Genomic DNA, 15,370 nt, shown 5'->3' with positions numbered 1-15,370 from the left:
TTATAGCTGTATTATCTAAACAAATTCACTAAACAAAACACACTTTATCTAACTATGCCCTAGTTATTCTATAGAATTTCATACACATCATTGGAGATAATCTCAATTATCATAATATATGTACATTGAATATGTGGCCTTTGTCGGCCCTAGGGGCGCATATAGACTTAGGGGCCTTGGTTGACCTCGTTGGCAAATATATAGGCTTAAGGGTTTGGGTCTAAGGGTTTCGGCCCCTGCGACTTAGCTGATGACAATAGCTGTACTACAATTGCGGTCGTGGCTGGCCTAGGCTTTTCTCGGGGCGTGTATTAGACTTAGGGGTAAGGGTCCTGGAGCTTTTAGCCTTGTGACGTAGCTTATAATGATAATTGTATACGATGTCCTTTGTGTTCGCAGGCTGTGCATGTGAAAGATCTATCTATAAATGAAAACGTATAAAGAGTACTTTAATGCCACTGTCCTGGCAAAATTTCCATCATTACACACTGCATGGCGTTGTCCTTCTTCATTAACCCAAACAGGTGCAATAAAGTGAACGTAAAGCTCCATTGATTTCATTTCCATTCTTTACCATTATATAAGTTGATTAACCTAATAACATATATTGGTGGGTATATATGACATAGATTCCGTGTTATAATATCGATCAGAAAGTTTTATATAGCTTTATATAGGTATTATAATTATCATTTATATTAATACCTATTGTTGTTCTAATATAGATTCTAGGGTTGTGGTTAGAATTAGACCAATCTAATCAAAATCAGATTTCAATTTCGGTCCCATTTTTTCCGATTTTACGACTCCACCCTAATCTAACAACTTTTTACCGCAGTCCCGTTCTAATGAGGTTTTTTTAACCAATCAAATTGGTCATGTAGAATCTGTTTCTTGAAAACATTGACGAATTGTGGGATAGCGAAACCCAAATTAAAACAATATGACACTCCCTTTGAAATTATAATCTGGTTTTAAATAGATTGGCATATTCATTACCTACTGACAACAACAACAGGCGTTTGGTCTTAAGGTAACATCAGGTAATAGATACAGACAGGGTAAGATACCTTCTGACAACAAAGAATCTAATTTCGTTTCCGATACATTACGTCTCCACTGTAATCTAACACAGATTCAACAACAGTCGGTTCCAATGACGTTATTTTTAACCAATCAAAGCGTTTCATGTAAGACACGTTTTTTGATAACGCTGACGAATTTGGATTTCGCCAGGATTTGTTAATTTTATCAGGAATTGGTTATTGATTCTCACCAACAGACCCTAGATTAAAGTACAGTCACCGCCGAAATTTGATTAAGATTTAGGAATTTTAATTTAAAACACAAATTCCCACCTGTGTGAAATTGAAAAATGAAATTGATTATCAAATCAAAATCAATATGGTGTCATTGTAACTAGGTCAAGATTAAATAATTTTGAACTGAGATACGATTTAGAATTCAGGGATCGATGAATTTTTTTTTAATTTAATGAATTTTTACACAATAAGATTATTCTCTTCTTTTGAAATGTTCGATAATATTTCTGGACAAAGAAATCATGTAAAATGGAGCTTTCCGCCCTATTTTCTGTTCCTACATGGTGTATGGGTAAATCAAGCAACAGGCTGAACAGATGTTTTTCAACTATTTCGTTTTCTTTTTTCATTAACTAGTAATTTCCGATATTTGACAGCAAGCATCTTTCAGCCCAGTGGATCATTGCAATGAGTTGATCACAATCAGTCACATTTGGGAAATTTGTACATAAATTTGTCAAGAGGTTCGGCAAAATGAATCCTTATTCTGTCTGTTGTGCGATTGTAAATTATCTTATGATGAACATTCCTATTCTTACAGGTTATGAGTTAAAAATGAATGAAATTGAATGAGGTCTTACATTCTAGGTTTTATTCCGGATAAAACCTATAAAGGTGGGCAACATCATACAGTGTTTAATGAGGGAAATTTTGCCTACTTGTGATATTAGACAGAGCCAGCACAAATCAGATTAGTCTATGAAGTCTGCATTGACGGAAACTGTGTCTTGACTATGCTATGTTAACTATCACCAGTAATAGATAGAGCCAACGAGTATCAGAAGTATGCAATGGTGGAAATTGTGTCAGGACAATGAATCAGTCTTTTCGTGATAATAAATAGCCAGTACGTATCGGACTATGATTAGTAGTGTCTATTTTTATGTTTTATTGTGTGGTTTAATCTCATTAACCTAGAATTAAACACAATCATATCACACTCTCATCGAGCTGATAGATGTAATCTTATTACATATAGAAATTACGTTTCCTTTATTTTCTGTGGGCTAATTCTGATTAAAATCATTTAGTTTCGCATTTTTTATGTGGGTTCGTCTTCAGTCTGTGTGGGGAGCCGCGGTGGCTGAGTGATGTACATGCTTTCCTGAAGGTCCAGGGTTCAATCCTGGCATAGGTCGAGTTGATACCTTTTACCCCTGTCAGTGATGTAGGTAAGAGGGACTGACATACAAAAAGCGTCTAGTCGTTCGGATGGGACAATAAACCGAGGCCCTGTGTGCAGAAAAGTAGGACGTAAAACTCCATTCATTTCATTTCATTTTTTTTCAGTCTCTGTGGGATTAAAAACAAAGATGTGACAGAAAGAAGTACATAAACATATTCCATTTCATAAATCATATCATAAATTGAAATAACAAGTGTCATTTTTATTAGGTTCCATCACTGCCTTTTGAGTTTTCTCATTAGTTTTACGTATTCTGGCTTTTTAATTAGTGAAAATAACATGTAACTATTGTCTTTTGAGAAATGACACGTGTTAGTGTCAGCAACTTAGGCACTGCATGCGAAATATTTCTTGCTTAAATGGAATCTTCACTTGAAACATTTGTCATTTAACATTTGTAACACTTTAATACAATGTTGTCACGGAGTACAAGAGGATAAGAGATAAAACTATTTTTCAACTTTATAAATCTAAATGAAGATAAATCTATCACCGACTCTATCGAACTAACATAATTATATTGACGAAGGAATTAGACCAAAGATAAAAGATGCGTTGGTCGTTTGAAACTTCAAAGGGAGATTACTCTGTTTAATTGTGTTATGAAACCACCTACATTCAACAGGGGTCATGATATTTCCGTGTATCGATTTCTGATCGATAATTTCTTTGTAGATATTAAGGCGTGAAAAAACTGATCAGGATTAAAAGAAAGTAGATGTAAACAATGAATAATGAGGTTCATGTTTTATACTGCACAGAGCTGATGGCGTGAGACCGATTTTACTCTTGTTCACGGCATGTGGTTAATGAAATGGAGTTTTATGCTCTACTTCCCTGCACTTTATCGAGATTCAGAAAGGAAAACGGAAATATCGTTCTGTATTTTATAAGGATGATGAAATGAAATAGAGTTTAATGTCATGGTTTCTGTACTAGTTTGAGGCTCTGTAAAAAGCGTCTATTCGTTCGGATGGGACAATCAACCGAGGCCCCATGTGCTACAGGATGTGCATGTTAAAGATCCCTGGACAATGGCAAAATTTCCCTCGCTGCACAATTCATTAGCCCACTAGTTCAGATAAGAAGATCTCAAAACTGTTTTTGTACTAGTTAGTTGAGTTGTTGAAATGAACTAGAGTTTACACCCTATATTTAGTTGGAACTATTTAACCTTATGTGTAATAATAGCCATTAGCCGAACCCCACGCATCTTGCAGACCTTAATTCAACTCCTGATAATAATGTCAATTATCGAGTCGGTCTATCATTTGTATTGGTTGCTACCGATACATGATTAGCTGATAAACTAATTTTAAAACTTATAATGTTTATATTTGAATATCTTGGGTCACCATCAGAGATATATATATAGTTCTTACTATTATAAGATAACACAACACACGCTTTCATTAAATATTTATCTCTGTGACATATGACAAACGGAAAAAGGTATAAAACGATAAAACAGAATGTTCGGTTACGTTAAAAACGTAAGCATAGAGAACTAAGATTGAAAAAGGTTACGGAAATCAAGAGAACTGATTGTGAAAACGTAAAAGAAAGGTCTGTTTTTTCCAATGGCGTTTCAATGGGGGGTCTTGCAACGTAAGCGAAAGATCTACAACGTAATTGGAAAATGTACAACGTAAGAGATGATCTATAACGTAAGAGAAAGATCTATAACGTAAAATATGATCTATAACGGAAGAGAAAGATCTATAACGTAAGATATGATCTACAACGTAAGGGGAAAATGTACAACGTAAGAGATGATCTATAACGTAAGAGAAAGATCTATTACGTAAGATATGATCTATAACGGAAGAGAAAGATGTATAACGTAATCTGAGATGATCTATAACGTAAGAGAAAGATCTTTAACGTAAGAGATGATGTATAACGTAAGAGATGATGTATAACGTAAGAGAAAGATCTATTACGTAAGAGATGATCTATAACGTAAGAGAAAGATCTGTTACGTAAGAGATGATCTATAACGTAAGAGAAAGATATATAACGGAAGAGAAAGATCTATAACGTAAGCGAACATTCTAGGAGAAAGATCTATAACGTAAGATATGATCTGTTAATAGCGCCATTACACCGGACTGCGACTACCAGTATTAGCGGAAACTAAAACTAAAAATGTTTTGGTCGCTGATAAACGTGAAGAAAATGAGAGAAAAAGTCGCTATCTACCTGCGAAATATGGGACCGTATTGCGTTCCCAAGGTGCGTTTCAAATAAAATCTATAAGTTTGGTTTACTCTTCATTTAACTATCGATTGCTTCAGAAAATGTTAAACCGTACATTTCGCTTAAGTTGAAATTAAAATATTCTCTAGATGGTTATAAATTATTTGTTATTTTTTAACAAGTCAATTGTCAGCTTTTATTTGAAAATTTGAAAATTCATACAATTTTTAAGAAAATACCTATTGTTAAAAGGGCATTCCGCTTTTTTGTAGGGGGAAAAATCCTTTTGCAAGAACTTTAAACCAAAATCTACAGAAAATGTGCCCTTTTACGTATTTGAATCTTTTAACTGAAAAAAATCAGTCATTTTTTTTAACGCCATTAAATTATTTAAAAAGTTTACGTAAACGTGTAAAGTTCTTTATGCGTTTTGGAAGCTGTTATAAAACTACTGTACGGATTTCAGTAAAATAAATTCTCTAATTGTATTTGTGGTACTCTCCGTTTGTAATTAACCCTTTTAAAAACAAATTCATTTTGATTATGTAGATACATAGATACGCATACCATACTTAAGTTTTGTCAGTCATGAATTGATCTGGTTGTATCTCATGATGATCACCAAAAAAAAAAATATTATGTCAGATTAAACTTGGGAACCCAAGGAGGTTACAGAGGAAGTGACTTAATTTCAAGCCTCCTTTAAAAGTATTCGCCAATGGTTGGTTAAGAAGCACCGAGGGTTAAAAGGTTAAATCTGCAAATAGTTCAACAGCCACGCTCAGAGCTGTTCACAGCTCCAATGTTTTTTTATTCACTTCGCCTTTTATAACTTATTTCTTGAGTTAGCACACACAGTTGCTGTTGGATATTTGCAGTCAATTTTACCAAAAACGTTCTGATATTCGAATACATCTTAAAGTAATTGCAGTTACAATGGTGTTTGTAATTGTTATTGTCTACATTACTTGTTTTATTCAACTAAATTATGCTTGTTTGAGTATTGAAGAATTTACATTATACCGTCGAGACAAACTAATACCCAACTATAATTCGTCGTTGGATGTTCCTAATACACTATGCTGTGCACATTTGTGCAGGCAATCGGGCACCTGTCACTCTTTTGGGTTTCATACCGTACACAGAAAGTGTTATCTGTATGAAAGTTTCCCGATGGATTGTGTTTCTCCTGTGGACGCTGGAATGGTAACATACACCTCGTTACCTGAAGGTATAACCGTTATTGATATATTTCTATTATATCTTTAGCTTTCGTGTATTTTTTATTCAAAAGCTCGTTGCTTTTGTGTTTTGTGTTTTTATCACCTAAAGGTTTGTTGTTTGTCGGTAGCTCATGTGTTTTGTATGTTTATGACCTAAAGGTTTGTTGTTTGTCGGTAGCTCATGTGTTTTTATGACCTAAAGTTTTGTTGTTTGTCGGTAGCTCGTGTGTTTTATTGACCTAAGGGTTTGTTGTTTGTCGGTAGCTCATGGGGTTTGTATGTTTATGACCTAAAGGTTTGTTGTTTGTCGGTAGCTCATGTGTTTTGTATGTTTATGACCTAAAGGTTTGTTGTTTGTCGGTAGCTCATGTGTTTACGAATTAAGGCGTACTTACTAGAACATGAACCGAAACAGTTTGAGGTCGTTTCCTGATCGTTGTTGTGCTGGGTTCATGTTCGCTTCACACTTTCTTTGGTCGTTTCTGGTCGCTTCATGTTTTAGCAAGTTCCGTATTTGTGTGTATTGTGTTTTTTTAACTGAAAGTAGCTCAAAGTTGCTCGTGTATTTTTATGTATTAAAAACGCTTTACCTGTCGGTAGCTCGTGTATTTTTATGTATTAAAGACGCTTTACTTGTCGGTAGCTCGTGTATTTTTATGTATTAAAGACGCTTTACTTGTCGGTAGCTCGTGTATTTTCATGTATCAAAGACGCTTTACTTGTCGGTAGCTCGTGTATTTTTATGTATTAAAGACGCTTTACTTGTCGGTAGCTCGTGTATTTTTATGTATTAAAGACGCTTTACTTGTCGGTAGCTCGTGTATTTTTATGTATTAAAGACGCTTTACTTGTCGGTAGCTCATGTATTTTCATGTATTAAAGACGCTTTACTTGTCGGTAGCTCGTGTATTTTTATGTATCAAAGGCTCTTTACTTGTCGGTAGCTGGTGTATTTTTATGTATTAAAGACGCTTTACTTGTCGGTAGCTCGTGTATTTTTATGTATCAAAGGCTCTTTACTTGTCGGTAGCTCGTGTATTTTTATGTATTAAAGACGCTTTACTTGTCGGTAGCTTGTGTATTTTTATGTATTAAAGACGCTTTACTTGTCGGTAGCTCGTGTATTTTTATGTATTAAAGACGCTTTACTTGTCGGTAGCTTGTGTATTTTTATGTATTAAAGACGCTTTACTTGTCGGTAGCTCGTGTATTTTTATGTATTAAAGACGCTTTACTTGTCGGTAGCTCATGTATTTTTATGTATTAATAAAGACGCTTTACTTGTCGGTAGCTGGTGTATTTTTATGTATTAAAGACGCTTTACTTGTCGGTAGCTTGTGTATTTTTATGTATTAAAGACGCTTTACTTGTCGGTAGCTCGTGTATTTTTATGTATTAAAGACGCTTTACTTGTCGGTAGCTCGTGTATTTTTATGTATTAATAAAGACGCTTTACTTGTCAGTAGCTGGTGTATTTTTATGTATTAAAGACGCTTTACTTGTCGGTAGCTCGTGTATTTTTATGTATTAAAGACGCTTTACTTGTCGGTAGCTTGTGTATTTTTATGTATNTAAGACGCTTTACTTGTCGGTAGCTCGTGTATTTTTATGTATTAAAGACACTTTACTTGTCGGTAGCTGGTGTATTTTTATGCATTAAAGACTCTTTACTTGTCGGTAGCTCATGTATTTTTATGTATCAAAGGCTCTTTACTTGTCGGTAGCTCGTGTATTTTTATGTATTAAAGACGCTTTACTTGTCGGTAGCTCGTGTATTTTTATGTATTAAAGACGCTTTACTTGTCGGTAGCTCGTGTATTTTTATGTATTAAAGACGCTTTACTTGTCGGTAGCTCGTGTATTTTTATGTATTAAAGACGCTTTACTTGTCGGTAGCTCATGTATTTTTATGTATTAAAGACGCTTTACTTGTCGGTAGCTCATGTATTTCTATGTATTAAAGACGCTTTACTTGTCGGTAGCTCATGTATTTTTATGTATTAATAAAGACGCTTTACTTGTCGGTAGCTCATGTATTTTTATGTATTAAAGACTCTTTACTTGTCGGTAGCTCATGTATTTTTATGTATTAAAGGCACTTTTTTTGTCGGTAGCTTGTGTATTTTTATGTATTAAAGACGCTTTACTTGTCGGTAGCTCGTGTATTTTTATGTATTAATAAAGACACTTTACTTGTCGGTAGCTCATGTATTTTTATGTATTAAAGACACTTTATTTGTCGGTAGCTCATGTATTTTTATGTATTAAAGACACTTTATTTGTCGGTAGCTCATGTATTTTTATGTATTAATAAAGACGCTTTACTTGTCGGTAGCTCGTGTATTTTTATGTATTAAAGACACTTTACTTGTCGGTAGCTTGTGTATTTTTATGTATTAAAGACGCTTTACTTGTCGGTAGCTCATGTATTTTTATGTATTAATAAAGACGCTTTATTTGTCGGTAGCTCATGTATTTTTATGTATTAAAGACGCTTTACTTGTCGGTAGCTCGTGTATTTTTATGTATTAATAAAGACACTTTATTTGTCGGTAGCTCATGTATTTTTATGTATTAAAGACGCTTTACTTGTCGGTAGCTCGTGTATTTTTATGTATTAAAGACGCTTTACTTGTCGGTAGCTCGTGTATTTTTATGTATTAAAGACACTTTACTTGTCGGTAGCTCGTGTATTTTTATGTATTAAAGACGCTTTACTTGTCGGTAGCTCGTGTATTTTTATGTATTAAAGACGCTTTATTTGTCGGTAGCTCGTGTATTTTTATGTATTAAAGACACTTTATTTGTCGGTAGCTCGTGTATTTTTTGCATTAAAGACGCTTTACTTGTCGGTAGCTTGTGTATTTTTATGTATTAAAGACACTTTACTTGTCGGTAGCTCGTGTATTTTTTGCATTAAAGACACTTTACTTGTCGGTAGTTCGTGTATTTTATGAACTGAAAACGTTTTTTGTGGTTTATATAAAAACTAATAATATTAATTTGATTTTGTCAAATATAGCGTTCATATTTTCTATGTTTTTAGATAAAAACAATGTAGCTTTTGGAAAGCCAGCGGCAATGTCCACTTTATTTCATAATGGACAAAACCAAGCCTGTCATGGAGTAGATGGTGATATGAAGACCCTTCCTCATGATGGACAGGATACACCGAAATGGTGGTGTGTGGACCTTCAACAAATATACAATTTCAAGGAAGTTAAGATCTATAACTTTGCACCAAGTGAATGTAAGTTTATTTTGAATAATTTTTTATCAGGTTTATCATGCTACAAGTGTTTATTATTTTGGAGAAAGATATTTTTGCAGACTCATTGATGATTGTATATACATTTTTACTTCCAATCAATTAAAAAAATTGTAGAGAGGCTTTCTAAAAATGTTATTTGTATCGAGAACACTGCTGAATTGGAATGGAACCGTACTCAAAACGTTCTAGATTTATTGATTCTTCAAACCTTTTCTTCAACGGGGAACAGTCGGCATTTTCGGGGATTGATTTTGGTCTTAAATGTGTTTTAATAGTCTTAAGAAGTCCCAAAACGCAGGAAAATTGCATAATTCCTTCAAATATAACTCAAACTAGAAATTTCACTGTCTATTCTTATATATGTGTTTTCTATATGGCATAGTTTCACTAAAAATCGAGTCGAATTTATGGATACACATGGATTTGAAGGCTCAAATTTCGACGATGAGCTGTGAACACTATTACTGAATATTCCTAGAATATTCCTGTTTCTGAAACTAAGGTATCATTGATCGAACGGATAGTGAAGGTGCTGCTTTAATTTCAGGGTCAAAAAGACAACTGCAGTATTTTACTATGAAGTTGAGTAATCACGGACTGTGTGATGACGAGGGATTTAATAACTCTGAAGTTTGCTACCAGGATAATCTGCCCGATGCCCAGTTCATATATAACATTACTCACTGTACTTCATCTTTACCTTTCATTTCTCGCTTTATTTATCTTACTGTTCACAGCACCAGTATATACCTTCATTTCTTAGAGATGGTGGTCAGTGCTCTTTAAGGGAACAAAATAGAATTGCTTTAGAAACAGTCTTTCGAGTACTGAATATATGTAAATAGTTTTCAGAAATACTAGAAATGTACGAATATCAAACTAGTAATGTCTTTTTTATTTCTATAAATGTCTTTTCTATATATGGCAGTGTCTCAAAAATAAGACTCATCATTTTGACTGATTAGCTTAGCTAAACAAATTCCCGTTTATGAGAGTAAACTGTGATTGGTCCCTTTGAAAAAATTCTAAAAATGTCAAATTTCGCCGAATATTTCTCTAGATCTAAAACTCCTTACATTCGCTTTCACAGAAAGCTCGGCATTTTTTTTAGAATATACATGTGTAAGAATATATTTAGCAGAGGAGAAAAAGTTTGTAAGTTTTTCCAATATGATTTTTGTTAAAAGATCTAAGAACATTAATTGTACATAGATATACTCGTACAACCATTACTGTTAATAAAACTTGTGTTCATGTGTTTTATTGTATTTTTCTTGTCTCTAGTTTGGCATTTGACAGCATAGTACTAATTGGTAGAACCTGGAACCTCGATATAAATAGCATACTTGAGTCTGGTCAGGCATGAATTGATCTGGTTGTATCTCATGATGTTTACCCCTGTGGTAGTGGCAGGTGTCGCGTCTAAAGCAGACAATGCATACTCTTTTCGAAACACCTGATGGTACTTCTCTTTGGAAGTCTTTCTTTCAAGCCTTTTTTCAAAACTCTTCGGTAATGTTTGGTTTAGAAGCACCAATGGCTAAAAGGTTTGAGCTCAAAATCCACACTCTGTTCACAGCTCCAATGTTTTTTTTTTCACTTCGCCTTATATAACTTATTTCTTAAGTTAGCACACGCAGTTGCTGTTGGATATTTGCAGTCAATTTTACCAAAACGTTCTGATATTCGAATACAGCTTAAAGTAATTGCAGTTACAATGGTGTTTGTAATTGTTATTGTCTACATTACTTGTTTTATTCAACTAAATTATGCTTGTTTGAGTATTGAAGAATTTACATTATACCGTCGAGACAAACTAATACCCAACTATAATTCGTCGTTGGATGCTCCTAATACACTATGCTGTGCACATTTGTGCAGGCAATCGGACACCTGTCACTCTTTTGGGTTTCATACCATACACAGAAAGTGTTATCTGTATGAAAGTTTCTGTGGACGCTGGAATGGTAACATACACCTCGTTACCTGAAGGTATAACTGTTATTAATATATTTCTATTATATCTTTAGCTTTTGTGTATTTTTTATGATTCAAAAGCTCGTTGCTTTTGTGTTTTTATGACCTAAAGGTTTGTTGTTTGTCAGTAGCTCATGTGTTTTGTGTTTTTATGACCTAAAGGTTTGTTGTTTGTCAGTAGCTCATGTGTTTTGTGTGTTAATGACCTAAAGGTTTGTTGTTTGTCGGTAGCTCATGTGTTTTGTATGTTTATGACCTAAAGGTTTGTTGATTGTCGGTAGCTCATGTGTTTTGTATGTTTATGACCTAAAGTTTTGTTGTTTGTCGGTAGCTCATGTGTTTACGAATTAAGGCGTACTTACTAGAACATGAACCGAAATAGTTTGAGGTCGTTTCCTGATCGTTTTTGTGCCCAGTTTATCGTCGCTTCACGCTTTCATTGGTCGTTTTTGGTAGGTCGATGTTTTAGTAAGTTCGTTGCTTGTCTATATAGCTCATGGGTTTTTTATGAACTGAAAGTAGCTCAAGGTTGCTGATGTGTTTTTGTGAACTGAAGGCGCGTTGCTTGTCGGTAGTGTTTCTCCGTTTTTTTTAACTAAAAGCTTGTCGGTAGTTCGTGTATTTTATGAACTGAAAACGTTTCTTGTGGTTTATATAAAAAATAATAATATCACTTTGATTTTGTCAAATATTGCGTTCATGTTTTCTATGTTTTTAGATAAAAACAATGTAGCTTTTGGAAAGCCAGCGGCAATGTCCAGTTTATATGATAAAGGACAATACCCAGCCTGTCATGGAGTAGATGGTGATGTCAAGACCCTTTCTCATGATGGACAGCGCACCCCGAAATGGTGGTGTGTGGACCTTCAACAAATATATAATTTCAAGGAAGTTAAGATCTACAACTTTGCACCAGGTGAATGTAAGTTTATTTTGATTAATTTTTTATCAAGTTTATCATGCTACCTGTGTTCATTATTTTTGGAGAACGATATTTTGGCAGACTCATTGAAAATTATATATATATATATATATATATAAAGAAAAAGTAAAAGTACTTGCTTTACTCACGGTAAAATATATAGGTAACGAGGGTTGTCATCAATTCTTGGTAAAATGAAACACTTTTAATCTATTTTCGACGTTGTTATTTCATCCATATTTAACTCATATAAAATATATATAAATATACTCTCAACCAATTAAAGGAATTTTAAAGAGGTTTTCTAAATATGTTATGTGTATCGAGGACATTGCTGAATTGGAATGGAAACGTATTCAAAACGTTCTACATTTAATGATTTTTCATAAAAAATTGTTGACCGATTCTTTATTTTCAGGGGGAAAAAGACAACTGCAGTATTTTACTATGAAGTTGAGTAATCACGGACTGTGTGATGACGAGGGATTTAATAACTCTGAAGTTTGCTACCAGGATAATCTGCCCGATGCCCAGTTCATATATAACATTACTCACTGTACTTCATCTTTACCTTTCATTTCTCGCTTTATTTATCTTACTGTTCACAGCACCAGTATATACCTTCATTTCTTAGAGATGGTGGTCAGTGCTCTTTAAGGGAACAAAATAGAATTGCTTTAGAAACAGTCTTTCGAGTACTGAATATATGTAAATAGTTTTCAGAAATACTAGAAATGTACGAATATCAAACTAGTAATGTCTTTTTTATTTCTATAAATGTCTTTTCTATATATGGCAGTGTCTCAAAAATAAGACTCATCATTTTGACTGATTAGCTTAGCTAAACAAATTCCCGTTTATGAGAGTAAACTGTGATTGGTCCCTTTGAAAAAATTCTAAAAATGTCAAATTTCGCCGAATATTTCTCTAGATCTAAAACTCCTTACATTCGCTTTCACAGAAAGCTCGGCATTTTTTTTAGAATATACATGTGTAAGAATATATTTAGCAGAGGAGAAAAAGTTTGTAAGTTTTTCCAATATGATTTTTGTTAAAAGATCTAAGAACATTAATTGTACATAGATATACTCGTACAACCATTACTGTTAATAAAACTTGTGTTCATGTGTTTTATTGTATTTTTCTTGTCTCTAGTTTGGCATTTGACAGCATAGTACTAATTGGTAGAACCTGGTACCTCGATATAAATAGCATACTTGAGTCTGGTCAGGCATGAATTGATCTGGTTGTATCTCATGATGTTTACCCCTGTGGTAGTGGCAGGTGTCGCGTCTAAAGCAGACAATGCATACTCTTTTCGAAACACCTGATGGTACTTCTCTTTGGAAGTCTTTCTTTCAAGCCTTTTTTCAAAACTCTTCGGTAATGTTTGGTTTAGAAGCACCAATGGCTAAAAGGTTTGAGCTCAAAATCCACACTCTGTTCACAGCTCCAATGTTTTTTTTTTCACTTCGCCTTATATAACTTATTTCTTAAGTTAGCACACGCAGTTGCTGTTGGATATTTGCAGTCAATTTTACCAAAACGTTCTGATATTCGAATACAGCTTAAAGTAATTGCAGTTACAATGGTGTTTGTAATTGTTATTGTCTACATTACTTGTTTTATTCAACTAAATTATGCTTGTTTGAGTATTGAAGAATTTACATTATACCGTCGAGACAAACTAATACCCAACTATAATTCGTCGTTGGATGCTCCTAATACACTATATTGTGCACATTTGTGCAGGCAATCGGGCACCTGTCACTCTTTTGGGTTTCATACCATACACAGAAAGTGTTATCTGTATGAAAGTTTCTGTGGACGCTGGAATGGTAACATACACCTCGTTACCTGAAGGTATAACTGTTATTAATATATTTCTATTATATCTTTAGCTTTTGTGTATTTTTTATGATTCAAAAGCTCGTTGCTTTTGTGTTTTTATGACCTAAAGGTTTGTTGTTTGTCAGTAGCTCATGTGTTTTGTGTTTTTATGACCTAAAGGTTTGTTGTTTGTCAGTAGCTCATGTGTTTTGTGTGTTAATGACCTAAAGGTTTGTTGTTTGTCGGTAGCTCATGTGTTTTGTATGTTTATGACCTAAAGGTTTGTTGATTGTCGGTAGCTCATGTGTTTTGTATGTTTATGACCTAAAGTTTTGTTGTTTGTCGGTAGCTCATGTGTTTACGAATTAAGGCGTACTTACTAGAACATGAACCGAAATAGTTTGAGGTCGTTTCCTGATCGTTTTTGTGCCCAGTTTATCGTCGCTTCACGCTTTCATTGGTCGTTTTTGGTAGGTCGATGTTTTAGTAAGTTCGTTGCTTGTCTATATAGCTCATGGGTTTTTTATGAACTGAAAGTAGCTCAAGGTTGCTGATGTGTTTTTGTGAACTGAAGGCGCGTTGCTTGTCGGTAGTGTTTCTCCGTTTTTTTTAACTAAAAGCTTGTCGGTAGTTCGTGTATTTTATGAACTGAAAACGTTTCTTGTGGTTTATATAAAAAATAATAATATCACTTTGATTTTGTCAAATATTGCGTTCATGTTTTCTATGTTTTTAGATAAAAACAATGTAGCTTTTGGAAAGCCAGCGGCAATGTCCAGTTTATATGATAAAGGACAATACCCAGCCTGTCATGGAGTAGATGGTGATGTCAAGACCCTTTCTCATGATGGACAGCGCACCCCGAAATGGTGGTGTGTGGACCTTCAACAAATATATAATTTCAAGGAAGTTAAGATCTACAACTTTGCACCAGGTGAATGTAAGTTTATTTTGATTAATTTTTTATCAAGTTTATCATGCTACCTGTGTTCATTATTTTTGGAGAACGATATTTTGGCAGACTCATTGAAAATTATATATATATATATATATATATAAAGAAAAAGTAAAAGTACTTGCTTTACTCACGGTAAAATATATAGGTAACGAGGGTTGTCATCAATTCTTGGTAAAATGAAACACTTTTAATCTATTTTCGAGGTTGTTATTTCATCCATATTTAATTCATATAAAATATATATAAATATACTCTCAACCAATTAAAGGAATTTTAAAGAGGTTTTCTAAATATGTTATGTGTATCGAGGACATTGCTGAATTGGAATGGAAACGTATTCAAAACGTTCTACATTTAATGATTTTTCATAAAAAATTGTTGACCGATTCTTTAATTTCAGGGTCAAAAAGACAACTGCAGTATTTTACTATGAAGTTGAGTAATCACGGACTGTGTGATGACGAGGGATTTAATAACTCTGA

At 33.9% G+C, this 15,370-nt stretch overlaps 1 protein-coding gene across 1 annotated transcript; it reads left to right on the top strand.

Annotated features, from left to right (window-relative positions):
• Positions 1-4,264: 4,264 nt before the first annotated feature.
• On the top strand, positions 4,265-12,757 carry LOTGIDRAFT_159801 (hypothetical protein; the record flags this gene model as incomplete). The annotated part of the gene is made up of 6 exons (XM_009054514.1): positions 4,265-4,273; positions 4,605-4,743; positions 5,977-6,039; positions 8,977-9,180; positions 11,897-12,100; positions 12,519-12,757. The coding sequence occupies 6 exons, from the start codon at positions 4,265-4,267 to the stop codon at positions 12,755-12,757; spliced, it is 858 nt and encodes a 285-aa protein (XP_009052762.1).
• Between the last annotated feature and the right edge of the window lie 2,613 nt (positions 12,758-15,370).

The sequence above is a fragment of the Lottia gigantea genome (assembly GCF_000327385.1).
Source record: "Lottia gigantea unplaced genomic scaffold LOTGIsca_22, whole genome shotgun sequence".
In the NCBI taxonomy this organism is placed as follows: domain Eukaryota; kingdom Metazoa; phylum Mollusca; class Gastropoda; family Lottiidae; genus Lottia; species Lottia gigantea.
The sequence above is the reverse complement of the archived record's forward strand: the minus strand, read 5'-3'. Positions and strand labels throughout refer to the sequence as shown.